General features: G+C 39.1%; 1 protein-coding gene across 1 annotated transcript in view; it reads left to right on the top strand.

Moving 5' to 3' along the window:
• LOC126188930 (uncharacterized) overlaps positions 1-26523 on the top strand; it is a 200897-nt gene that overhangs the window by 173159 nt on the left and 1215 nt on the right. The window contains exon 12 of the mRNA XM_049930651.1: positions 3181-3330. Coding sequence (XP_049786608.1) covers positions 3181-3330 — 150 coding nt within the window. The remainder of the gene's footprint in view (positions 1-3180; positions 3331-26523) is intronic.

Here is a 26523-nt window from a genome sequence, read left to right as displayed (position 1 = left end):
GTATTTGCACAGGCCTTACGGAAACTGATACTACACCTCGATAAGTGGCTTAAATATAGGATTTTAATTTTTGGTGGCATAAATATTGATATAAGGCAGAACACACCTAAACAACTTAATCTTCTGAATATGCTAAGATCACATGACCTGCACTGCATTAATGAAAACCCAAAAAGACAGCCTACCTGCCTTGATAATGTAATCACAAATGTTGAGACAAATCGGTGTGAACTAGGGCTATTCAATACTCAATTTTTATCAGACCATAAAGGTATTTGGTTAAAATTGATAACAAAAGAGCCAGCATCTGTCCCCAATAAAATTAAGTACATTAGGCTTTTGAATGAAGAGAACATTGATAACTACAGAACACAAATAAAGATGACAAATTGGAATTACATTCTGCTGGAAAGTAATCATATTATTATCATATTATTATTCATTAGTGCATTGTCAGATGCATTTAAAACTTGCTGCCCTGAAGTAATGAGAAAAAATAAGGGAACTATGAGGAAACATGGTCCCCCATCAGTGCATTACTGGTTCGCACCTGACCTACAAAGGCTCAGAACTCTGTTAATGATTTCCTATGACAAATCAAAAGATAGTGAAGCTGAAAAAGCAAACTACGTAAGTTTGAGGAACAAATACAAGGCAGATATTAGGTTAAGCATGTGCAAGGCAAATGATGACTATATTAATAAGTCCCAAAATAAATGCAATGCAGTCTGGACTGTTATCAAGACTCATCTGGGTAGAAATAAAGATGTTAACAAAAATAATGCATGTGATGCTTGTATCACACCGGATGATTTCAACACCTTCTTCATTAATGCTGCCGGTATGAATAACAGTGCTGCAAATGAACATATCCATAAATGTGACAACAACCATATCTCAAATAATAGAAATTCATTTCTACAAAATTTTGAGGATATGGTTCCTGTGTTTAAATGGAAAGAAGTAAAAGTAACAGATATTAAAACTGCAATAGCAAAATTAAGTTACTCAAAATCAGAAGACATTTATGATCTCTCCAATTTTGTAATAAAAAAATAGCAGATGTAATAGCACATCCACTCTGTTCTCTTATGAACCGGATGTTTGTCAGTGGCTGTTTCCCTTCTTCCTTAAAAATGGCAGTCGTTACTCCACTGCACAAGAAAGGTGACAAGTCTGGTCCTAATAATTACCGTCCAATCTCCCTTGTACCCATCATATCAAAAGTAGTGGAATATTGCATACAGCTCCAAATTAGTCAACATCTGTGCGTGAATAATATTCTTAGTGACGCTCAGTATGGCTTCAGGTCCGGCCTGTCAACAGCAAAAGCAGTTGAAGATGTTGTTTCATATATATTGTCATCATTCGAATCAGGATTATCAGTTAATGCCACTCTTGTGGACCTCAGCAAGGCATTTGACTGTCAGTCACAGGATACTACTAGACAAACTGCACTGCTATGGTATTTGAGGCTCAGAACTATCTCTTATCAGATCCTATATGAGCGACAGAAAACAAATTGTGCATTTTAACAGTATGAAGTCAAATGTCTTTGATATCATGCAGGGTGTACCACAAGGCTCTGTGTTTGGACCTTTACTTTTTATAATATATGTAAATGACTTGCCCAGCACCATGTTATGTAAATCCACAGTCTATGCAGAGGATACAACTTTGGTTACAGCAGGGAAAGACTTAGGAAAATTAAACGAGGAAAGTGAGGCTCATCTCAGAGCAGCCATCAAGTGGTTCCAACTCAATGACTTGCATATAAATCATGATAAAACTGTAAATATTCTCTTTAGCTTGTGTGTTAAGAGTGATAAGATTGATTGTGTCTCAGCTAAACTACTTGGGATCCATCTTGACTCAAAATTAACGTGGAAGAGTCATACCGATTATATTTGTACTAAGTTAGCACTTGTGATATTTGTTAGGTAAACTAAGGTCAAGTGTTAGTGGTAAGCATACTATGCCTTTTTCCACACCCATTTAACATATGCCACTTTGTTGTGGGGAAACTCACCCGGAGCAAAACAAGTTTTCATTTGGCAAAAGAAGGCAGTCAGATGCATCCATGGAGTCAGAAATAACGAGTCTTGTAGACCATACTTCAAAAATCTAAAAATACTAACAGTTGCAGCCCTCTTTATACTAAGTTGTCTGACACACCCAAAAGAAAACCAACACAGTCACAAACTACGACAATCTATCCATCACCATGACACACGTATAAAACAGCAAATTGACATCCCAGTTGCTAGACTAAATAAAACTCAAAATAGTTACAGGTACATGGGAGTAAAACTATTTAACATGTTGCCAATAGAGGCACATAATGTGTCGCTGAATGAGTTTAAAAGTGTCACAAAGAAATGGCTTACAGAAAAAGCTTTTTATACAATAGAAGAGTTTATAATGTTCACTAAAGATGATCTTAAGTACCGGTACTAATATAGTTTCACTTAGATTAAACTTATACATGTAAATATAATGCAAATATCTTGTGCAGCATCAAGGACAAATTTTTGTATCATTATTAGACAATAATGATCTACAATATATTACACCATTTCTGTTAGTTATGTAAACTGTATATATACACAAATGATGACATCAATTGCATTTTTTAATGCCTAAAGATGGATAATTAAATAAAAAAAGATTTTTGGGTATACAGTTAAAATTCAAGGGGAGTGAAGGGAAATGTGGGAAACAGTTGCACAGAAAAGTAGCTTCTTCTGGGCTTGCGCTGGAATTGTGGGGTTGGCAATTGGCCGTAGCTCATGCCAGACTGTTATGGTCAGGTGAACATGCCTTGCTGTCACTGCAGTCAGGTGGCTGGCAGTTGCTCATAGCCCCTGACAAACTTGTCACCACAGTCAGGCAGACAGGTGGCTCACAGCTCCCGTCATTGTCATAACATGTCAATCCCGACACTAGCTAAAATGGAATAGATGTTGAGCCTCCTGTGAACTTCCCTGGCAGGTGCTGCTTAAATTGTTTGTTATAGAGAAATGATTTTCGGCAACTTAACGGTGAATCTAGGATAGAGAGGAAATCATTTATTTTATTTATGAGAATTATTGTTTCTGTGATCAAGTGGCATCAAAAGTATGTTTATTTTAATTGATTTCACTTTAGTCTATAAAGTGCTCTCCCCCATTCTTTTTACAGAAAGTATGAAAGGAGTAAAGATATTATCCAGGGAATAAAGAATAATGAGGAGACATTGAGAGCGAGTTTAGCAGAATATGAAGCAACAATCAAACAACAGGAGCAGAAATATGACTTTCTGAAATCATATGCCACAAGCCAGCTGGAAAGGTAACATTTGATTTACTTATGTTGGCAGCAGTCAGACATTTATGTACTTAACACTGATTCATAATATGATATCCATTGTATAAGGTCATGATGCTAGTCACCTGTCAGAAATGATTTTGTGAGATACAGTGCTTTTTCTTCATCTCTTAAGTTTCAAAAGCCATTGTCAAGATAGTATCACATTTCAGTTTTGTGTAGAAATTAATTACATTACAACATAATCATTAACAATGGTTCTTCATTCACATTAGTTTAAGTTCAGATTATGTCATATGTTCTCAGCCTGACAGCTGTCCAGTGCAGTTGTTGAATTTGACGAAGGGTACTTACACTTTGGCTGGCCCATTCACAAGACTTGATCACCATATATATTTTTATTTATTATTAATATGAATATAATAGAGGGAAACATTCCACATGGGAAAAATATATCTAAAAACAAAGATGATAAGACTTACCAAACAAAAGCGCTGGCAGGTCGATAGACACACAAACATAACCACAAAATTCAAGCTTTCGCAACAAACGGTTGCTTCATCAGGAAAGAGGGAAGGAGAGGGAAAGACGAAAGGATGTGGGTTTTAAAGGAGAGGGTAAGGAGTCATTCCAATCCCGGGAGCGGAAAGACTTACCTTACAGCGAAAAAAGGACCGGTATACACACACACACACACACACATACACCATATCCCTGGACTAGTTTTAGATTTTTTAAGATAATTGCTTTATAATTACAAAGGAATCCTCCACTTGGACTTATCTGTCAAAGTTCTTTTTCTATAGCATTCTGACATTCTGAGCTAAAAATGCCGATCCATAAAGTTTTGATCTCCCCCGCTCCTCCTGTTGATTAGTAATGTATAGTTTTACGTTCCCTGAAAAGGAGAGCTTCCACTTTTAAGTTGGACTGGTTTTATTTTAAGAAAATCATTTTTTTAACTTTGAAGTTATTTCTTAATAATTTCTTTGTTACAGTGTTTGTTTATATTGTCTTTGTTGCAATTATTCACTTTCTTTGTTGCCGTTATTTCTTTTCACTTTCATTGTTGCAGATACTTCTTACACTTTTTGGAAGTTTCGTGACCGTTTCTGTGTTCTGGTTGTTCATTGCAGGTTTGTGTATTGTAGTGCTTCTTCTGAATTCCTTTCACAGGAGTAGTTTGTTTGGATCATTCTTCTTTTTTCTGCTCACGAAATTCTTCGATTTCCTCTTTGGACAAAAGAATGAAGACTGTGGATGTGTAAGATTTCACGACTTTCGTAAAATCCTCAGCCTTATGAATTGCAGCTGTATTTGGTCTGGAAAGATTGTCTTGTAGCATGGTGCTTCAACCACCCTCCTACACCATCACAGGGCCCCATCCCATGACTACCGTAGTAGCTATACCCAGTCAGTTGGCAAAAGAAACTTACTCAATTCAAACAGCTGGTAACGATTTTGAAAATGACCAGGAGCACCATCAGAGATAAAGATGATCTCTGCCCTGTTTGCAGTTGAAGAATTTTGCAGATTGCTAGCAAAGCATGTGCGGAGTCATGTCCTGGTCATCACTGCAACACTTGTGGTCTTGTTTTGAAAATATGTCACTTTTGTAAAAATTGGAACCTTGTCATTAGTCCAATGATACCCTTGTACTTCTTGTGGGAGAATTACAAACCAGTTCTCAGCAAAATCACAGTGAACCACTAAATATAGTTCTTCAGATTCTGGTGTGTTAAATGCTTTCACTGACCATTTACCAAATTCATCAATGAAACTGTCAAAGGCAACAGTTTTCTTAATTAGTTTATTTTCTACCCATGTCGCATATGTAATTTCTGCCACATCTTCCCAGCCAAGACCTCACATTTCTTGATTTGTCTACCATGTGCTTTGATACTGATTGAACGTGGTTCAAAATTGTTTTCTTTGAAAATGTTTCTTTGAGTTTTCAAATGAGAACATTTATTCCCAACCTGAGCAAAGTCATATATATATATGGTTATAATAGAAGGAAACATTCCACGAAGGAAAAATATACTTAAAAACAAAGATGATGTGACTTACCAAATGAAAGTGCTGGCAGGTCGACAGACACACAAACGAACACAAACATACACACAAAATTCAAGCTTTCGCAACAAACTGTTGCCTCTTTCCTGATGAGGCAACAGTTTGTTGCGAAAGCTTGAATTTTGTGTGTATGTTTGTGTTCGTTTGTGTGTCTGTCGACCTGCCAGCACTTTCATTTGGTAAGTCACATCATCTTTGTTTTTAAGTATATATAGAAGGAAACATTCCACGAAGGAAAAATATACCTAAAAACAAAGATGATGTGACTTACCAAATGAAAGTGCTGGCAGGTCGACAGACACACAAACTAACACAAACATACACACAAAATTCAAGCTTTCGCAACAAACTGTTGCCTCATCAGGAAAGAGGGAAGGAGAGGGAAAGATGAAAGGATGTGGGTTTTAAGGGAGAGGGTAAGGAGTCATTCCAGTCCCGGGAGCGGAAAGACTTACCTTAGGGGGAAAAAAGGACGGGTATACACTCGCACACACACACACATATCCATCCACACATATACAGACACAAGCGGACATATTGGTCTTACCTTAGGAAGAAAAAGGGACAGGTATACGCTCGCGCGCGCCCACACACACACACACACACACACACACACACACACGTGTAAAGGCAAAGAGCTCTTTAAGAAAGATTGAGAGGCAAGGCTGGAAGTGAGAAATTCCTGGAAGGTTTGGAGAGTTGATTTTGAGGAAGAGGAGGTGGGTCCCACTGTGATGGAGGACGAAACTGTTCAGGGAGGGTTCAATTTGGATAGTGTCTTGGGGAGTTGTATCATTGGGAGTAGGATTAGGATTATTTTTCTTTGTGGCAAAATGATATTTCCAGCAGAGACTACGAGTGTAGGACAGTAAATCTTTGACGAGAGCTGTTTGGTTGAATCTGGGAGTGGGGCTGAACGTGTGGCCTTTGGATAGGACAGAGGTTTCGGATTGGGGGAGAGGTTTGGAGGAAAGGTTAACTACTGATACTGAATTGAGGTGTTGTGGTTCCAGATTGTGTTGACTAGAATTTATAAGTTTTGGCGGGAGTGGAGCTGGAAGTGGGAGGTTGATCCTGATCCTGATGAAGCAACCGTGGGTTGCGAAAGCTTGATATTTGTGTGTGTGTTTGTGTGTTTTTTATTGTCTCTATCTAGCAGCGCTTTCCCGTTTGGTAAGTCACAGCATCTTTTTTTAATATATTTTTCCCATGTGCAATGTTTGTTTTGGATATGCAAATAGTCAGCACAAATTCCGCACGAAAACACAGAACTCCCTGGATAGTCTCAGCTTTCTTTGAAGCCTCTTCATTAAACAAATTAGCACTGAACAACTAGAATACAGAAACCTGAAGTGAACAACCATGACAAAGAAATTGCAACAAAGTGTAAGAAATATCTGCAACAATGAAAGTGAAATGAAATAACTGCTATATAGAAAGTGATATGAAATAACTGCAACAAAAACAATAGAAGTAAACATTGTAAGAAGGAAATTAGTAAGAAACAACTTCCGTGAAGACGTACATTGCCCTTGAAAGTTAAAATAATGATTTTTTTTTTTTTTTAAATAAACATGTCCAAATTAAAAGTGGAAGCTCAATGTAGAACTATATGGTACTAATCAACAGAGGGGGAAATCAAAATTTTATGGATTAGCATTTTTGAATTTTTTTTTTTCCTATACTTATAAAAAAGTTCAGAACCCTATAGTAAAAGCACTTTGGCAGATAAGTCCAAATGGAGGATTTCTTTCTAATCATAAAGCAATTATCTTTCAAATAAAAAAAAGCAACAAAATATCTAAAACTGTTCCAGAGATAACAGCATTTTAAATTTTTTTCCAAATTCGCATCTTCAAAGTGGTTTCTGAAGAGATATGTATTGTGCCTTTATTATTATTTATTATTATTATTATGTATTTTATGGCCTTCATTGGACCACTCTAGCCAAAAATACAAAGTTGTAAACAAGTTGTTACACAGGGATACAATTTGGCTCAACAGTAACTTAATATGATATTTAGGTAATATAATTATTAGAGTCAATCTTATATGAAAGGTGTTTTGCTCTTCTGTCTGCCCAATATTTCTTCATTCTTTCAGATATTTTCTTTTTCTTCAACTGAGACCACTCTTCCTGTACTCCTTTTATTGATTTTCATTTGTAGTCTGATTTGCGGGTGTTGCAGTATTCTGGTATTCTCTGTCTTGTTTTTTAGGTCATCTACTGTAATTTTGAGTTCTTTTATATCTTCCTTAATTTCTGTGATCCATTTAATGTCGCTCTTGCTATACCACAATTTTTGTATTATTTTTTTACTAATTCTGTTTTCTGCAGTTCTCGTCAGATGTCCAACAAATAGATGCGTTTCTTCCTGATCGTGCTCATGACTGGTTCTATTTTCTTATATACTGTTTCATTTGATGCTATTCTCCAATGTCCATTTATTTTATACTGTTTATTCTTCTTTCTATTTTTAGTATTCTGTCAATTTCTGCTGTATTAGTTGTTCTGAAGATAGTTTCAGCTGCATGCGTTATTTCTGGTTGGGCAACTGTTTTATAGTGTTTTAATTTTGCATCTATAGATAGGCTTTTTTTGTTGTTGTAGTTTCGGTAATTTAATTTGCATAATTCAGTTTTTTTTATTCTATTCTGCCATGATGGCTTCTCATTTAGATTGTATGTTTTTATTTCTCCTAAATATTTAAATTTATCACCAGTTTCTATTTCCTGTTCTCCTGTTGTAATTTTGTTTGCAAGTGGTGGATCAGTTAGCATAATCTCCGCTTTTTCAAATGATATTCTAAGGCCTACTTTCTCTGCCATTTCTTTTAGTGATTTCACTTGTTTTCTGGCTTCTTGAATGGTGTTGGCTAGGAGAGCGAGATCATCAGCGAATACCAAGCAGTTTAAGCTAATACCATCTTTTGCACTTCCAATTCTTATCATCTTTGGATTGTCCTTGTACCATTCTCTCATTATGTATTCCAGTGCACAGTTGAACAGTAATGGTGATATGCAGTCACCTTGTCTTAAGCCTGTTTTTATGAGGAATGGTTCCGAAATTTCTCCGCTTAACTTCACTTTTGATTTGGTGTTGGTTAGAGTGAGTTGTGTTATTTTAATTAGTGTTGGACGGAGTCCTAGATTTCTTAAAATTTTTAATACTGAAGGTCTGTGGTGACAGTCATATGCCTTCTTAAAATCTACAAATGTTATTGCCAGAGGTTTGTTCCATTTCTTGTAGTATGCCATAATCAATTTTAAACTAATTATCTGCTCTGCACAGCTTCTCCATGGTCTGAAACCTCCCTGATATTCCCCTAACTCCTGTTCTAATTGCTCCTTGATTCTTCCATATATGATCTTGGATAGAATTTTGTATGTGCAATATAGGAGAGAGATTCCTCTGTAGTTGTCTGGGTTGCTCTTATCTCCCTTTTTGTGTAGTGGGTGGATGATAGCTGTGGTCCAATGTTCGGGGAATCGTTCTGTTACCCAAAGTTTTGTTAGAGCCATGTGTAAGGAGGTCTTGACTGTGTCACTTGCATATTTCCACATTTCAACAAAAACCTGATCTTCTCCACATGCCTTACAATTTTTTTGTTCTTTAAGAATTATTTCTACTTGTTGGAGGGTCTACTTTGTTAGGTTTGCCTTTTATTGGGGTATTTATGTTGATTTGTAAGGGTTCTTTGGGTTCCTCGCAATTCAGAAGTTTGTTAAATGCTTTTGCCATGATTTCTGCATTATCCTTGTTACTGTGTGTCATTCTTCCATCTTCATCCGTCAGTATTAGTGTAGGGGCCTCATACTGTTGTAGTTGTTTCCCAAAGTTTTTATAGTAGTTCCTGGAGTTGGTTTTATGATAATTACCTTCTATAGAGGTTATAATATCGTTATGGAATCCTCTCTTGATTCTTCTAATATTTTGTGTGAATTTTTTTCTTCCATTTTTTGGGTTGATGGCATTTTCTTCAGTTTTGTGTGTTCGAAACTTGAACCGTGCTTGGTGTCTATCTTCATGGAATTTCTCACATTCTGATGTCCACCATGCATGTTTCCTTCATGGGTTCAAGGGAGCTAGATTCTCTGCTTCTTTTTTAAGATTAGGCACTAGTTATTCTAGATCATCTGATAATTTGATGGTTTGTGTTATTTGTTGGTATTTATTTTTTTAATTAGCTGATGCGGGTCAAACCACCTTTTTATTTTATTAGTTTTCCGGTCCTCTTCTTTAACGGAGTGAATTTGATTTTAATTTTAACTATATAATGGTCTGAGCCTGTGTCTACTCCTCTCAGTACTTTAACATTGTGGATCACCTTATGAAAATTTTTGTCCATACAGACATGGTCTAGCTGCCACTCCCCCTTCCTCCAATCTGGATGTTTCCATGTTTTAAGTTTACTTGGCTTCCTCGTTAAGTATGTTGATTTAGATATAAGGTTGTGTTCTCTGCAGAGTTCTACAAGTCTTTGACCGTTTTTGTTCATAAATTTATGTGGACTCCATTTTCCAATTATATCTTTATATTTCCTTTCTTTTTATTTTCTCTGTTCACAGTTTGTTCTAGAAGGTCCCAAAATTTATCTACCTCTTCCTTTGTTTTTGTTAGACAATTTTTTTCATTTGTTGGGGCATGAGCATTTATTATTGTATAGGTTTTATTCATTGTTTTAAAGCTGAGAGTCGCAATTCTTGGTGATACTGCTTGGAAATCTGTTACTGAATCTATTATTTTTATGTTTACTAAAAGCCCTGTTCCAAACTGGGGACATTGTTTCATTGCCCTCGGTCCTGGTTTCCCATTATAAATTCTGTATCCTTGTGATTAAAATGGGTCCTCTGTGGTGTTTCTTATTTCTTGGATCCCTGTTATTAAAATTTTTTGTTTATTGAGTTTTCCGGTCTGAAGTAGTGAGTTTATGTTGTGTGTTGCTATATAATTTATCTGCTCATGTTTAATCTTCATTTTGTGTTTTAGTATGCATTTTGATGGTTGCAAACGCTCTGATTCGTTGCTGTCTTCTAGTTGACTACCCACTGAATTCGATGTAGCCTTTTCCTGTCTTTTTGAGCAGGACAGTTGAATTTTTTTCCTAAAAGACCTTTCCATTTTTGACTTTCGGTTTGCTGACAGACTTGAGTGAAATAAAATAGCTCTCGTGGACCAAACACACCCTCTGCGATTAACAACCGTAGTTGTAAAACGGAGCTTGCTCCAACTAAGGTTGACAACCTTCAAAAGTCAAAAATTATGCCTTTATACAAATACAAGAAAACTTCCACATGCTGAAAGCAAATGGTTTGAGAAATGAGCAAACACACATCAATATAGACTCTTACATTTAATCTCTCTCTCTCTCTCTCTCTCTCTCTCTCTCTCTCTCTCTCTCTCTCCCTCCCCCCCCCCCCCCCCCCACACACACACACACACAGAGAGAGAGAGAGAGAGAGAGAGAGAGAGAGAGAGAGAGAGAATGGATCACAAAATTGCACTCAGTAGTTGGCAATAACGTCTGACATTTGGTAACACCATCCAAAACATAGCGTCAGAACAAATGTTCAGTTCCCTGGTGCTGTGAAGTCTGAAAATCAAAATTACAGGCAGCGGCAGTAAAAAAAAAACACATGTAGAAAAACATCCACACAACCTTTAAGTAGAATTTTAAATTATTACATCATCGCAGAAAAGCCAAACACCAGAACTGTTTATAATCTGTATATACATTGTCTCGAAATGTAAAGTAAGTAATATAAACAGAAATATGTACATATTCCAGGCCACTGAAGACGCATTGCAAAGAATAAAGGCAAAACACGTATGGCACAAAAATTGTGGTTTTTGTTCCATAGTAATTAGACTGTCCAAAAGTCAAAATTATCAATATACTGTAATATTACACACAACTGACGACAGGACTACAGAAGTTGAATATATTTAATATCTGCTGATTGCAGATCTTTGTACGAAACATTTGCTGGAATTGTACTTGAGAGGAATGGATCTCAAATCCTTGGGAACAATTTATACATGAAAAATAATTGTAGATCAACTCTGCTGGTCCTCTAGTATCACATAGTCCAATTATTCTTGAGCAATGACTGTAAAGTGTGGCAGGTGAACATCTCATGTTTAGGAGAGCAGATATCTCGGCTTAGTCCCCTATATACTGATGGCTATTCTTATATTTTAAAAATAAAAAGTAACAAAAGCCCAGGGTACATTATACATCAGATTGATGGACGTCGAGGCAAAACATTTGTTGCTGGGTATCCTATGGGTTACCTGCCACACCCCAGTTCCATCGAGCGTGTCTAAAATGAACTGGACTCGTTATCAACTACCACCTCCGTAGCTCCTAATGAGGAAAAGATGAAAACTACAACCACAACAACTACAAAACTTGCAGCAGAGTGGCTGTAACAGTGATGGCTATTGACGCCCATCCCAAACGGGGGAGTTCAGAACTTCCTCTCCTCTTTGCTGTGTTGCAAAGATTGATTTCAGTTCGTGGTAATTTTGTGTGTTGCAAACATTCAATTTATTTCAGCTCGTCATTTATTTCTTTGGAAAAAATGCCACCAGTGAGTCATGGATATATTGGTTGGCATACACACAACATAAGCTGACTATATGATGTCGAGTCAGTGAGACTGGCGAAGAGCGTAGACAACAAGAATTTCTCAAGTGTGATCCATTATGACTCTGAAACGACATTCACAGTCGAGTTCGACTTGCTCAGTTGGAGCTTAAACGCAAAATAATTTGAAGCATTGAGAAAACAGACAGGCAAACATGACAATTGGAGCCAAACATTTGGCGTTCAGATTCAATCCAACAGTCAATTGTGCCATGGATGTATTGGTTAACTTCAGAACAATATAAAATGTTTGTCAACATTGCTTTGATTTGATATTTTGACACAAACTGCCAGTTGTGCGAGTGGAAAGATCAAATTACTACAATTGACACTGCCAATAGAACCAGTGGCATCATTGCTCTTTGGCCAAGAACCTGGGTCGAAGCATTTCTAGCTGAATATACAAAAGTACAACAATTCCTTCCAAATGACATCATTTGGGGTGAATATTGTCGAAGAACAAGGACTTAACACTATTTTTAAGGTTAATTCTTTTTCAAATGCATGACAATCGCATACACAAATATATCACACAAACAAACCTCAACAATTCACAAAGTCTCTCCATTCGAGTTTGGTTGAACAAATTAGCTATTTGACAGCAAAAAAAAAAAAAAAATAATAATAATAATAATAGGGATGTAAACAATTTGAACTTAAAAACTCGGAAGTCAAATCGCTGGGCAATTGCATTCATTTAATTCAGTAGATTCTATTACCGATCCAGATGAAGTCGTCAGTTATCCAGTTGAATTCCTATTTATTGGATTTGCTAGGAATGCCACCGTACAATTTGTAGCTCAAGGTTGGCTTGGTGATAATCTTGTTGCGCAGTCTGAACCAACCAAAGCTGTACACTGAAACAAGACTCCCTGTTAAGAAGCTGAAGAACAATGTGATTGAAGCAACAATAATCGTAGGAAAGTTCTATGACAAGGATGTTCTGATTTCAAGAATACCACTGATACCAACTGACTTTCTATTTCAGTTTAAGCTTGTCCAATTTTCTGTTCACCTAGCATTCACAGTGATGACTAATAAATCACTGGGAATTAGTTGGAAGTGTGTGGATTAAATCTTGAATTGCCACCTTTTTTTTCCCATGGGCAGTTTTACGCAGTGTACGTGAGAGTTGGTAAACCATTGGCACCATTAGTTTTCTCTCTGGACAGAAAGACAACCGTTGGTGATGAACACATGAAAAACATCAACAGATTATCGTCAAAACATTAAATTCTTATATATTTCATGTCAATAAATTTGATCTTACTGAAAATGTTTTGTTTCAAAAATTGAAGGAAAGATTCGGTTGGATGAGTTCCTTCTCAACTGACTATGTACAGCCTAAACCACTGGAGATGCAGACGTCTATAAATGCTTTCTGTTAAACTGGCTGCGAGAGAGAACATACTAAGCTGTACCATGAAAAGTGCAAGTTTGTTTTCCATTTTGCCATCATTTTTAACAGAAAACAAGAAATTTGTTTTTATGGCCAACTTTATAATCCTACCTGTTCGTATATTAAAACCATGCAAAATACTGTCATTAAAGCTTCATATTTAATTCACCTTCATGTAAGATGATAAAACTGCTAAAATTTAAACAGTAAGGATTGTTTCTAATAAAGTGAAAAGTGTGTGGTCACATTAACTAGATAATACAGGGTGTATACGACCCGGAAAAACCCGGGAATTTTTTCATCTGGGAGAAAACCAGGAAAAACCCGGGAATTTTTCGGAATTTTTCATTGTTTTAGCTTTCTGTTATATTTTTGTAATTTTGACTGCAGAATTGATTCTCTAGCAAAGAATGTTATTGTATCCTTGCTACTGGAGAACTGCAGCAATAAAATATAAACGAGAGGGGAAAAAAATAAAACTTTAGTGGCAAAGGAAATGTGCAAGTTAGGACAATAAACACCGTGCATGCACAAGCGTTTGCAGATAGCAAAAATATGTCAAAGGCCGTAGGGCGCAGACTGTAATTCTTTGTAACAATAAACTGCTTGCTATGAGCATGACGTAACAACTGTTCACTTTAGGTTCGTTTGACCAGTTGCCAGTGGTCTGTTGTGCATGCGCATTTGACTCGCGTATAAGCAGTACCTTCTTCCACTTCCCGCTACTTGAAGTTTGGCTGTTAGCTGTATCGGTTGTAGCAGCAAGCAGTCAGATGCAAAGGAGAAAAATTTTTCTTGCGCGCCCTAGCTGCCAGATTCGCGCTTGCACAGAGTTGTAGTGGGGAGGGGGTTAGTCCTACATGACCCGTGTTTACGTTAAGTGATTTTGATGCTTCTCTTCGTGTACAGCTCCCACGTCAAATGAAAACAAAACGTATTTCTGTGCCCGGGAGCTATCAAGTGAATTGAAATACATTCACATAATTACGGAGGGCAAAAATATATTATTAATTTCAATTTCTGATTTTATTTTCTTTCCAAGTTAGTAGCAGTCAAGCATTAATCGCCTTGCAGAAGAATAAAGTTATGTTTGCAAGTTTGCTAAAGAAATTCCACTGAGGCAATCATTTTATTTGAAACGAAGTGTTTCATTCTACAGTATTGGCTAGTTCCAACTGTTCGCTGAATTTCAAGTGCACGTTATCATCTTCTGCCATGTATGGCATTACGCCATAATAAAGAACCAAACATGAGATCGTAGAGTACTGGTACTCCAAGAAAATTTACATCCCAAAAACCACACTGAAAAGCTTAATATCAGATGGTACCTACTTCATTGTGAATCAGGAAAACGCCAATTTGCACTTCAAGCCGAATTATGCATTTTAGTATGGTTTACGAAATTTCGATGCTCGTTGGAGTATCCTCTGATGCCCTGTTTCTTTCATGGTGCAATGTAAGCTCTCTTAGTGCTTTATACACACGAACATGCGGGCTTCCTACACCACTGCAGTTGCACATGCACAATAATGCGTTTTCTGGAGCTCTCTGGCAACTGGTAAATCGAACCTATTTCTAACAGTATTGCGAACGGTGGTTAGAAAAGCATTACTTTCAAAGGAAATTTCTTTTCACGCATGATGAATTATGTTACATGTGAGAAAGTGGAATGGATATCTAAATCAAAGAGCATTCGAAACTGAACAGTTTGAGGACCAGCCACTTACAAGAATTTCGGGCCGAGGCATTTATGTCATAATTTTAAATTTACTGGCACATTTGTGTGATGTATTTTAAAGTATAACACACGCAAAAAAAGATCAATATTACATGTGAAAGTTTAACTTCTATTGTAGCGTGTTAATCTTAGAGACCAATATTATATGTGAAAGCTTAGCTTTTCTTGTAGATATACGGTACTGTGTACATTAATGTAAACTGTTAACTTTTCCTCTTGTGTGTTCGCGCTATGTAACCAGGAATCTTGCTATTGGCTGACTATAACACGTGTCCTATGCTATGAATAGCTGCTGTCATCGGCTGGCGAGATCTCGTGGCTTGAGATATGACTCGCTTACAAAAGGACATCGCAACCTCGGTTGCAACGTTCCGGAAACTAACGCGCTGTGTTTGGTGCAATTCGAATTTATACTTTCATAATACAAAAATATGCAGCGTATATGTTGATGCAAATCAAAGGTCTTTCCAAAACTTCTCTCCTTTTTTTATTGAAAGTCTCTCCAAAACTTCTCTGCTCCGTCTTTTTTTCCCGGGAAGTTCCACGCGATTATATAAAACGTTAACAATTCAAAGGATTGATAAGTTTTACAGTCCCGAGGGAAAATCTACGGAAAACCTACTGTCACTTAGCACAGAAAAAGTGTATTTTCGATATTTTTTAAACGGGGTATCTGGGAGAAATCCGGGAATTTTTTTTCCTTGTCCCTGTATACACCCTGTAATATCTTACTTAATATGGTGTGTGTGGACAGCAATTGCAAATGTAAGTCTTTGTAAACAGCAAGGAAAACAATAATAATCTGTTTCTGATCGGTGTGGTGAAGTTTTATAATCATGATTTGGTTTACATATGAGAGGCCGGTCAAGCTGTTTTACAAATAAGTTAAATGTTCCTCAGGTTAGGTTTCAACCAGCGATTTATGGACATCGTCTTATAAAATTTGGCGTTTTACCACTCTTCACAATTGAGCTACCGAATATTTGAGGTGTAGTTAGGTGAATTTAATTTCATTAAGTCATGCTATCCTTTGTTTTAACAGTGGGAGAGCATATCTCGAAGATAAGTTAACTTCACAGTGCAACATATTTTTAATTAAATTAGTGAACTTGTGCGTCGACATGGTGGCAGTTTGCCGGTACAGAGCAACCACATTTTACATGTCTTCTCATTCTCTGGAACACTAAAAAACAGTTTCTCAGTAGTTATTGTACGTGTATTTGCACAGTACGGTACTACACACCACATGTAACCGATTTTCCGAAACGTAAATTTCAAAACAAGGCATGACTGTGAATTACCATTATGACGGTAGGAGCAGCGAGCTAGCTGTTGATGCCACATAACTCGAATGGAGCATTTTAGCGTGTTCAAATTATTTGAATTCCATTTCTGTTTTTATAAAAGAATACTGAAATTAAAGAGGAAGAAAAAACACGTTAGGAGCATAAATTAACAATTTAAGACAATTTCCAGAAAATAGTCAAATACCCTATTGTCCAGTATTTTTAGAAAATTAAGGAAAAAGCTTTAATATTTTTCACTGCTGTTCTTATTATTTGTTATTAGTTGTTACTCGTCCTCACACCCATCGCCATAATCTTCATCATCTTTCATCTACTCCCCTTTGTTATAGTTTTCTTCTGGGGTACCAAAAGGAGGTCCTTGTAGAAAGTTTTGTTTTCTTCTCCCAGGAACAGCGTCAAGGTACAAAGATATCTGCTTTAGCTGGCTGAAAACCTGCATTCTTTGTGCAATATTTTTATATCCAAAGAAGTAAGTTCTGTAGTAGGCTTCATCTTGACTATGATATGTCTATTCCGTGGGTAAAAGTAAAGAGTTCTACAATGAGGGAAAAACTTATCTTCCACATCATTGCAAGTTACCTGTACCTGCTGCTGTCTTAGGTGGTTTTGGTGTTTTCAAACAGAATGGCCCAGTAGCAAGTTTAATGTGTACAAAATTATCATGTTTCATTATATTTAGCTGGAATGGATGAGGCAACATACAGGCTTCAACAATTTTCAGGAATGTCTGCAGTCTTTGTCTTCTACATCTTATGCCCCATCAATGAGAAGTCTTGCTCATTTGGTAAATACACTATGACCTTTCCTTATTTCATGTTCAAGACAGCAGTAAATTGAGACCGAGTCATCTGCCAGATTGTGATTCCCAAGGACATTGTACCCTAACTGTCTTGCATAGTATATGGTATTTGACTGTAAGAGTGGTAGGGCAAGTTCTGCATATAGTCAGCTGAAATACAGTTAATGAAGCCTTGTTTTGTTTCTAGAATATAGTTTCATTTCATGCTTACAAAAGCTTCTGCCCTTTTCAAGTGCAATGTCTTTTGTGCTAATGACTATTCTCAAAATCTCTTTCCTCAGTTTTCATTTTGCCATTCAAGGAATCACATGTAGTACATGTATCAGACCGGGTATATTCAAAATGTTTTTCAAAAGTTTTATATGGTGTCCAGTCACTTTCATAAGGAAGGTTGATATGGTACTGGTGGAAAAATTAGAAATGCATAGCACTTGTGATCAAATCTTCTGGCAGGTATCTTTGATTTGAGATATCACACTAGTAGTAGTGCTATTGCCTTGCTTTAAAGGAGTTTATCTAATAGTAAGTCAACTGAGCAGTCAACTCTGGTATTTATTTTGGTCTCTTTGTATGTGAACTTCTTTTATCTTTTGAAGGCTGCCCACGAATTACAATACTGTTCTGGACTCTGTACAGTTTGTTCTTGGTTATTCCATGAAAGTTAAGGAATGGTACTTTACTAAATGGAAAATCCCTACCTTCAGTTTCTCAACTTGCAGGAAAATGCAGCTGCAGGGCCAAGACATTCTTTTTCATCTCCTTTTGTAGATGAAAGAGAAGAGCAAGGCAGTATTGGTTCAAAAAGTAGTAGGTTTTTTTTTTTTTTTTTTTTTTTTTTTTTTTTTTTTTTTTTTTAGATGAACCCCGTTCAATTGCAAGGAAAGTTTGAAAAAAGACCTGAAGTTGCAAACAGATAGCCTACTGATTAATGCAGTCATCATAGAAAATCAGGAAATCCTGCTGAGAATGGAAAAATGCCAAACAAGCTTACAATCTGAAATTTTATGCATGGTAGGATACACCTTAAGAAGGCAGTGTCAGAATTGTTGAAGGTGTTAGTTTTGCTGCATGCAGAACTGCTTTTAACAGTGATTTGTGTAGCCATTTTGATTAACCCCTGAATTGGCAAATGGACAGAAGTAGCTGTGATAAGATCTTAGGTGGATACTAAACTGGAATTTCAAGCTACTGAACTGCACCAAAAATATCACTTGCCCTTTTCTGTATTTGTTATTATTTCCAGTTCATTTTGATAGCTGATCTTTTGCAGGTGTGTGAGATGCATTCTAGTTATAACACCTCCAATTTTATTCTCAGTTCTGGAAACAGAAGCATGTGGTTTGTTTTCAAATATGCATGTACTGGTTATGAATATGTGACAGAGATGACCGCATTTTACGGCACACAGAATTCTAATGGCAGTAGTGATACTGAGGACTTTTTTCTAAAATACCTAGAATGTCGATGTTTTCATGATAGGCAATGTTGATGAATTATAAAGACATGAATGGGATTATATTTTAATCGTTTGTGACAGTGGATGAGACACTGATGCTGTGTGGAACAGAGCATCAATTAGCTAAGCAGAATTTACCTGCCCACTGTTGCATGAGCAATTTTCCTGTGGTCTAACCAGACTTCTAAAGAAGTGTTTGCAACAGCCATAGAATCATGGCAGTCAGCATTGTGAAAAAGAGTCCAGCTGCAGGGAGATTACATTAGGAAGTGACAAAAATTTCACAGTTTTTATGTGGGTGGTTTGTGAAAAAAAAATCTGCATTTTTACAACTTGAACACACTTCATAATTCTTACAAAGATGTGGAGCAGGGAACTAAAACAGCAGGTTTTGACATAACATTGCAAATGTCTCCCAACACTTCAGTCAAGAATTTAATTTGTTGAAATGGAATAGCACTTCCATGAACGTCATTTTATAACCACTTTTATACTACAGATCTTATTACACTTTTGGAATTTAATTTACGATGGAACAGTTTATCACTTATTCTCTATAGTAAAAAAGGGTCTGTTGCGTAACATAGACATCTTTCCTTACATCAGGCTTCACGAACAAAGGAAAAGTTAATGCATTTAAGGAATCTTTACGAAGTATGTCTAGCCAAATTTGTAGGGGGTAGGAAATGGTCCTAGTTGTTGTTCTATATACACTCCTGGAAATGGAAAAAAGAACACATTGACACCGGTGTGTCAGACCCACCATACTTGCTCCGGACGCTGCGAGAGGGCTGTACAAGCAATGATCACACGCACGGCACAGCGGACACACCAGGAACCGCGGTGTTGGCCGTCGAATGGCGCTAGCTGCGCAGCATTTGTGCACCGCCGCCGTCAGTGTCAGCCAGTTTGCCGTGGCATACGGAGCTCCATCGCAGTCTTTAACACTGGTAGCATGCCGCGACAGCGTGGACGTGAACCGTATGTGCAGTTGACGGACTTTGAGCGAGGGCGTATAGGTGGGCATGCGGGAGGCCGAGTGGACGTACCGCCGAATTGCTCAACACGTGGGGCGTGAGGTCTCCACAGTACATCGATGTTGTCGCCAGCGGTCGGCGGAAGGTGCACGTGCCCGTCGACCTGGGACCGGACCGCAGCGACGCACGGATGCACGCCAAGACCGTAGGATCCTACGCAGTGCCGTAGGGGACCGCACCGCCACTTCCCAGCAAATTAGGGACACTGTTGCTCCTGGGGTATCGGCGAGGACCATTCGCAACCGTCTCCATGAAGCTGGGCTACGGTCCCGCACACCGTTAGGCCGTCTTCCGCTCACGCCCCAACATCGTGCAGCCCGCCTCCAGTGGTGTCGCGACAGGCGTGAATGGAGGGACGAATGGAGACGTGTCGTCTTCAGCGATGAGAGTCGCTTCTGCCTTGGTGCCAATGATGGTCGTATGCGTGTTTGGCGCCGTGCAGGTGAGCGCCACAATCAGGACTGCATACGACCGAGGCACACAGGGCCAACACCCGGCATCATGGTGTGGGGAGCGATCTCCTGCACTGGCTGTACACCACTGGTGATCGTCGAGGGGACACTGAATAGTGCACGGTACATCCAAACCGTCATCGAACCCATAGTTCTACCATTCCTAGACCGGCAAGGGAACTTGCTGTTCCAACAGGACAATGCACGTCCGCATGTATCCCGTGCCACCCAACGTGCTCTAGAAGGTGTAAGTCAACTACCCTGGCCAGCAAGATCTCCGGATCTGTCCCCCATTGAGCATGTTTGGGACTGGATGAAGCGTCGCCTCACGCGGTCTGCACGTCCAGCACGAACGCTGGTCCAACTGAGGCGCCAGGTGGAAACGGCATGGCAAGCCGTTCCACAGGACTACATCCAGCATCTCTACGATCGTCTCCATGGGAGAATAGCAGCCTGCATTGCTGCGAAAGGTGGATATACACTGTACTAGTGCCGACATTGTGCATGCTCTGTTGCCTGTGTCTATGTGCGTGTGGTTCTGTCAGTGTGATCATGTGATGTATCTGACCCCAGGAATGTGTCAATAAAGTTTCCCCTTCCTGGGACAATGAATTCACGGTGTTCTTATTTCAATTTCCAGGAGTGTATGTGATCAAATTTGTAAGCCATGGCTGTGACTGAAGTGCAAAAATGCTGATATGCGGATGAATCTGATCTGACAAATAGCTATTGGAAATTTTGTTGAGTCATATTAGTTGTCCTGGATAATATCTTCATTTCAACAATAGTAATCTATTGTTGGGCTGAAAGAGGAAGATGATGATATGTCCAAGTCAATAATCCCACAAAGCGAATGAATTTTGCTCTGCAACTGATTATTTATTGATATATTTATCGTATGGTGTTAACAACTACACAAAAGTATTAGCAATCAAATGGAAATGTCCAAACGTGACCACCACTCTAGAGCACTGTCATTTGGCGTAGTGTCCTCAGATCACCATCAAATGCTCAGTGGACACTCCTCGACGACGTGTTCTTTTGTTTGCTCCTCCACTCTGCTGTCTGTCAAGTCCACTTCTGCAAAGTGTAACCACATCTCAATTCACCCATCCTGATGTGGTTAAGCCTCGAGCAGGTGTGACATGGTAGTTGGAATCCATCAGCCTTCTTTTGTTGTATCTTGAACCAGGTGAGCATTTCTGGGTGAATATTTATTCTGGCAGTGTCATCGGTTGAAAGAATCAATCCAAGATCGTTTACTTGGATGAGTTGCTGGTGGCTTTTGCAGGACATCGTGCAAGGGAGAGTTTTTATGAGATGTGATCTTGTTGAGCAAGTTTATCTTAGCTGCTTTCCTCCTCAGATCTTGTGGAGAACAGTATTAGTTGGGACAGGTAACTACTGAGTGGGGGTATTCTGACAGTCCCAGTGATAACACACGTGGCTTCATTAAGCTGCACATCAATCTTTGTTGTAGGTGTGCTGTTTCCCCGCCAAGGAATGCGATATTCACCAGCAGAATACACAGGAGCAAGTGCAGTGCACCCCAACTGCTTCCATCAGTCTTGCGAAGATTGTTCAAGTACGAAGCCTCCCCAAAGATTGTGTTTACTGCAGTCAAGCAAACCCTGGGCAATGGGTTGATACAACCTAATTATGCCATGAAAGTTCTGCTACACAGCAACTACTGTACTATGCAATAGAACTTACATCCAACTGATAAAGAGATTTAGAATAAAATGTTGATAATTACTCCATTTTCTCTTATTTTAGTATTTCTTCTGTATGATCTTTGCAAGAAAGTCCATTCTTAATTTTTTATCCTAATTTGCAGTGATATTCCTGAAGTCATATATGTAGAGGTGGAAATAGTAATACACGTGTCAATGGCATTATTGAATATGAATAATGTGTTGTAACATTCATTGATTGCGCATTAACCTTCTTATCCACTGCGAAATGATGAAGTGCTGTTTGCATACAGTTCTTTTAATGTTTATGTCTAATAAACTTGGTAATTTTACAACTTCCTATGATGCATGACTTTTAACACTTTGAAGACAAGCCACTTGGAAGTATTTTGGACCTAGGAAACCAGCCATTTATTCCATTATTTAAAGCATTTCTAGCACCTATGTAACTGATGTATCATCAAGAGGTAATACATAATTTAAAAAAGGCTCATGATTCAAGAGTTATTTTTCATATTTACTTTAGTTCATTGATAGATTGCAAATTTCAAAATAATGAATGGATAGTTATCTTCTCAAGAAAAAAGTATGAAGTGAGTTATTGAGCAATTTCTTGCTCTTTCAATAAAAATGACACATTTGCTGCAAAAATACTGCAAGTTCTAATGAGAATATGTACAAAATTATATCAGTGTGCTCATACTGGCTCCACCATTTGAGACAGTAGCTGTTATGTTCACTAAGTTTTATTTCTAAATAATTCAACAAATTGACAATTTATAGCCACACCAACCAAGTGGCATGTAACAAGAAATCCATACATTGTTCTCATAAAAAATTAGTCCAATTTTCAAGCATACGTGACTTGCGCATCGATAAAATTGCAGCCCAACCTGTACTCGGGCACAGTCTTTTTAATTTTAACACAAAAATACTGCCCAAACTATCCTCGGGCTTTGTCTCCAAAGTGTTAACAAGTTTGAAGAAGCCAGGAAATTACCAGTTTGCGTTTCATTTGTGGTTCGGAGGACCCAGTCTCGTAGATTTGCAATTGTAAAAGTTTCACATTGGTTTTGTTTCACCTTCCCCCCTCCACATGGTTCTTTCTTTGTGTAAAATCCCCCCCCCCCCCCCCCCCAAATTCACATTCAGATTTTGCAAAATGGGAGTAACTTTGTATGCTGCTTAAATTTAATTATTTTTCCCCACTTGTTTTAGTGAAACTTTGTTACTAAAAACTGTTGCAATATGTGGCTACTTTGGGCTAGGAATGCATATTTGTTGTTACTTCTTATGACACAACTACCATCACTCGAACTACAGTTCCATAAATTATCAGTTATTTCCTGTTTATTTAAATGTCCCATTGTTTCAGCTGAAAGGTCTACAGCACTTAAATAAATTTGTAAGAAATTAAATATCAAGTTGTACATATGTATGTCTTCGAGATGACAAATCGATGTCAGGGATATTGGATGGTAGTTTCGTGGATCACCCCTACTACCCTTGTTGACGGGTATGACCTGTGCTTTCCTGCAACTCCTGGGAAAGGTTTTTTGCTCGAGGAATCTGTGATATGTATGTATGTACGTACTCCTCAAGCGTGGCGGAGGGTACCTTTCACCATTACTAGTCATTCCTTTTCTGTTCCATTCACAGATAGAATGAGGAAAAAATGACTATCTTAATGTGCCCATATGAGCCCTAATCTCTCTGATCTTTATGACCCTTCCACAAAATGTACATTAGCAGCAGCAGAATCATTCTGCAGTCAGTCTCAAATGTCTCAGTAGTGCTCCTCAAAAAGAACATCTCCTTCCCTCCAATGATTTCCATTCAAGTTCCTGTACCATTCTCGTAATACTTGCATGTTGTTTGAACCTATTGGTAACAAATCTAGCAACCCACCTCTGAATTGCTTTTATGTCTTCCTTTAACCCAACCTGTTGCAGATCCCAAACACTCAATCAGTATTCAACACTGGGTCACACCCGTGTCCTATATATGGTCTCCTGTACGGATTAACTACTTTCCTAAGATTCTCCCAATAAACGGAAGTAGACCATTCACATTCCCAACCATGGTCCTTATATGGTCATTCCATTCCATATTGCTGTGCAGTGTTATGCCTAAATATCTAATGGACACAACTGTGCCGAGCACACCCTACTAATACTGTATTCGAACATCATGGGTTTGTTTTCCCAACTCATCTGCATTAACTTCCATTTTTCTACATTCAGAGCTAGCTACCATTCATCACACTAACTAGACCCCCAGGGGGTCCGCAACTCTTTTGTGGATACGTGCGTCGCGAGCACGGGACCCCGAGCAAGTGCAGCTTTCTTTGATTTCCAGACTGCATACCTTCCTTTTCCACATCCTTCCCCTTCTCCCCCTGTGGGAGTATGTTTCATTAAAACACCCAGAGACGGGCGCTTGTAACTGTAAGGCAGTCTGTCTTCTTTGCTTTCTATGCTGGAAAGTCTCTGTCCTCCCTTTGTCCTTCTCTTTTCTTGCCTCTTCTCTTTACCCTCTTCTCCGCTGCGGCATTTAAGACCTCTCTTCTTTCCATTTCTTTGTTCCTCCCTTTCTCATTCTTTCCTCCGTGAGCGTGTCTGAAGGCCGACCCACACGTAGCCGGTGACAGGGTAACGCGTAATTCCCAGCCCCAGGTAGACAGGTAGGACACATACGTACTCCATGGTAACGGCCAGTCCCAGGGAGGGGTGATTACCCGAGCCGGTACCTTTTGAGCGTGCCAATGGGTCCCTCCGTCTGTTTCTCAGGAGGTGTGACCTGAGGTGTGAACAATCACCTAAGGCGGGAGTGCCCTCAGAGAGGGCCCCACAAGGAAGGAGCACGTCATCGGAGACGCCGGTAATCGTGGGGGATACTTCCGCAATGGTTTCCTCTATGTCTACAATTTCTGCTCACAAGCGAAAGTTAGATGAGTCTCGGCCACGGACATTTCTTCCATCAGTGCCACAGTTCCTTGTTGTTTCTCGGTCAGACAAAGGTCAAGACTTCTCCACAGTCAACCCTTTCATTGTTCAGAAAGGTGTCGATGCAATTGCAGGACATGTAAAGTCTTGTTCCTTATTACAAAATGACACCTTCTTGTTGGAAACAGTCAATGCCATCCAGGCACAAAAATTGCTGCGAACTTCACTGCTACACACCTTCCCTGTCTGGGTAGAAGCGCACTGTACTTTAAATTCATCACACGGGGTGGTTCATACACGCTCACTCAATGGATTGCCCAGTGAGGAAATTCAAAACTACCTGTCTGACCAGGGCGTAATGGCTGTACATAGTCATGAAAAGGGTTGACAAGGACTTGGTACCAACCCGTACTATCTTCTAGACATTTGACAGAGTTCATCTTCCATTGAACATTAAAGCGGGCTATGAGATAATTTCAGTTCGCCCTTACATCCCCAACCCTACGCGTTGCTTTCGGTGTCAGTGGTTTAATCATACCAGCCAGTAGTGTTCCAATCCGGTCATATGGGTTACGTGTGGCACGGATGCTCTTGAGGGTGCTTGTCCACCTCCATCCCCTCGTTGCACCAACTGTATGGGTGACCACCCTGCTTCCTCTAGAGTTTGCCCCATTTTCAAAGCTGAATGGCTTATTCAGGAAATCAGAGTGAAAAAAAGGTGTCTACATTTGCTGCTTGTAAGTTATTTGCAAGTCGAAAGCCCACTGTGCCTCCACCAGGTAAATATAGCACTGTCCTTGCATCTCCAAGGTCTGTTAAGGAGGCAGCCACGCAGACTTGTGATCTCACCTTTAGTGCTACAGTCGTCAGATCGGCCAGTGCAAAGCTCACCCGTTCAACCTCCCCACTATCACCTGCTCACTCTACGGCTCACCCTTCATCGGCTTCTGCTAAATCACGAGTCCCGAAATCAGACACCCGGACTTACAAAAACGAGCCTACTTGCGAAGATTTTTTACATACCCCAACTTCACAACCATCGATTCCTCCCTCACCTCAACGTCCTGTTCCCAAGAAGGCTCATAAGAAACCATGTTCCTCTCCTTCTCCGCCACGGCATGTCTCATCTACAGCGCCACCTGGCAGTAACCGCCCTCGGCCGTCATCAGTGTTGCCAAGGCGCACTGCTGGCGGCCAATCAACTGGCCGATCGCTGGTGGCAGAAGCTGCCCCCGAACACACTCGAGTGACCATTTTCCATGTGTCCTACGAATGCAGCCACAACTGCCATCGATGCGCACGAGCCGCTGGAAGTTTGCCCAAGCTGTTTTCATCTCTAGCGACATCAGGCCATTCGTGTTACAGAAGTTATTCTTACAGACACTTAACGTTCCATACCTCGCACCTCCCAAGAATCTCACTGCCATCAATTTCAGGTTTCAAACAGCTTTCTGTACCCGGATTATGTGAGCTTCACTGCTCTTCAGGAACACTTTCAAATTCTGGCACTCTGTTGCAAATGCTTCGGCAGTTAACTACTAGGAGATTCATTCTTTTGCCTGTAGGGGACATTGAACATTCTTTTGAATCTTACACATATACTTCAGGGCCTCCTACAGCTGTCAGGATGTGGACTGAATGAAGAGTCACCTAATGAAGTTGCA

The sequence above is a fragment of the Schistocerca cancellata genome, chromosome 5 (assembly GCF_023864275.1).
Source record: "Schistocerca cancellata isolate TAMUIC-IGC-003103 chromosome 5, iqSchCanc2.1, whole genome shotgun sequence".
NCBI lineage: Eukaryota > Metazoa > Arthropoda > Insecta > Orthoptera > Acrididae > Schistocerca > Schistocerca cancellata.
Note: the sequence above shows the minus strand (reverse complement) of the source record. Positions and strands in the feature narration are given on the sequence as shown.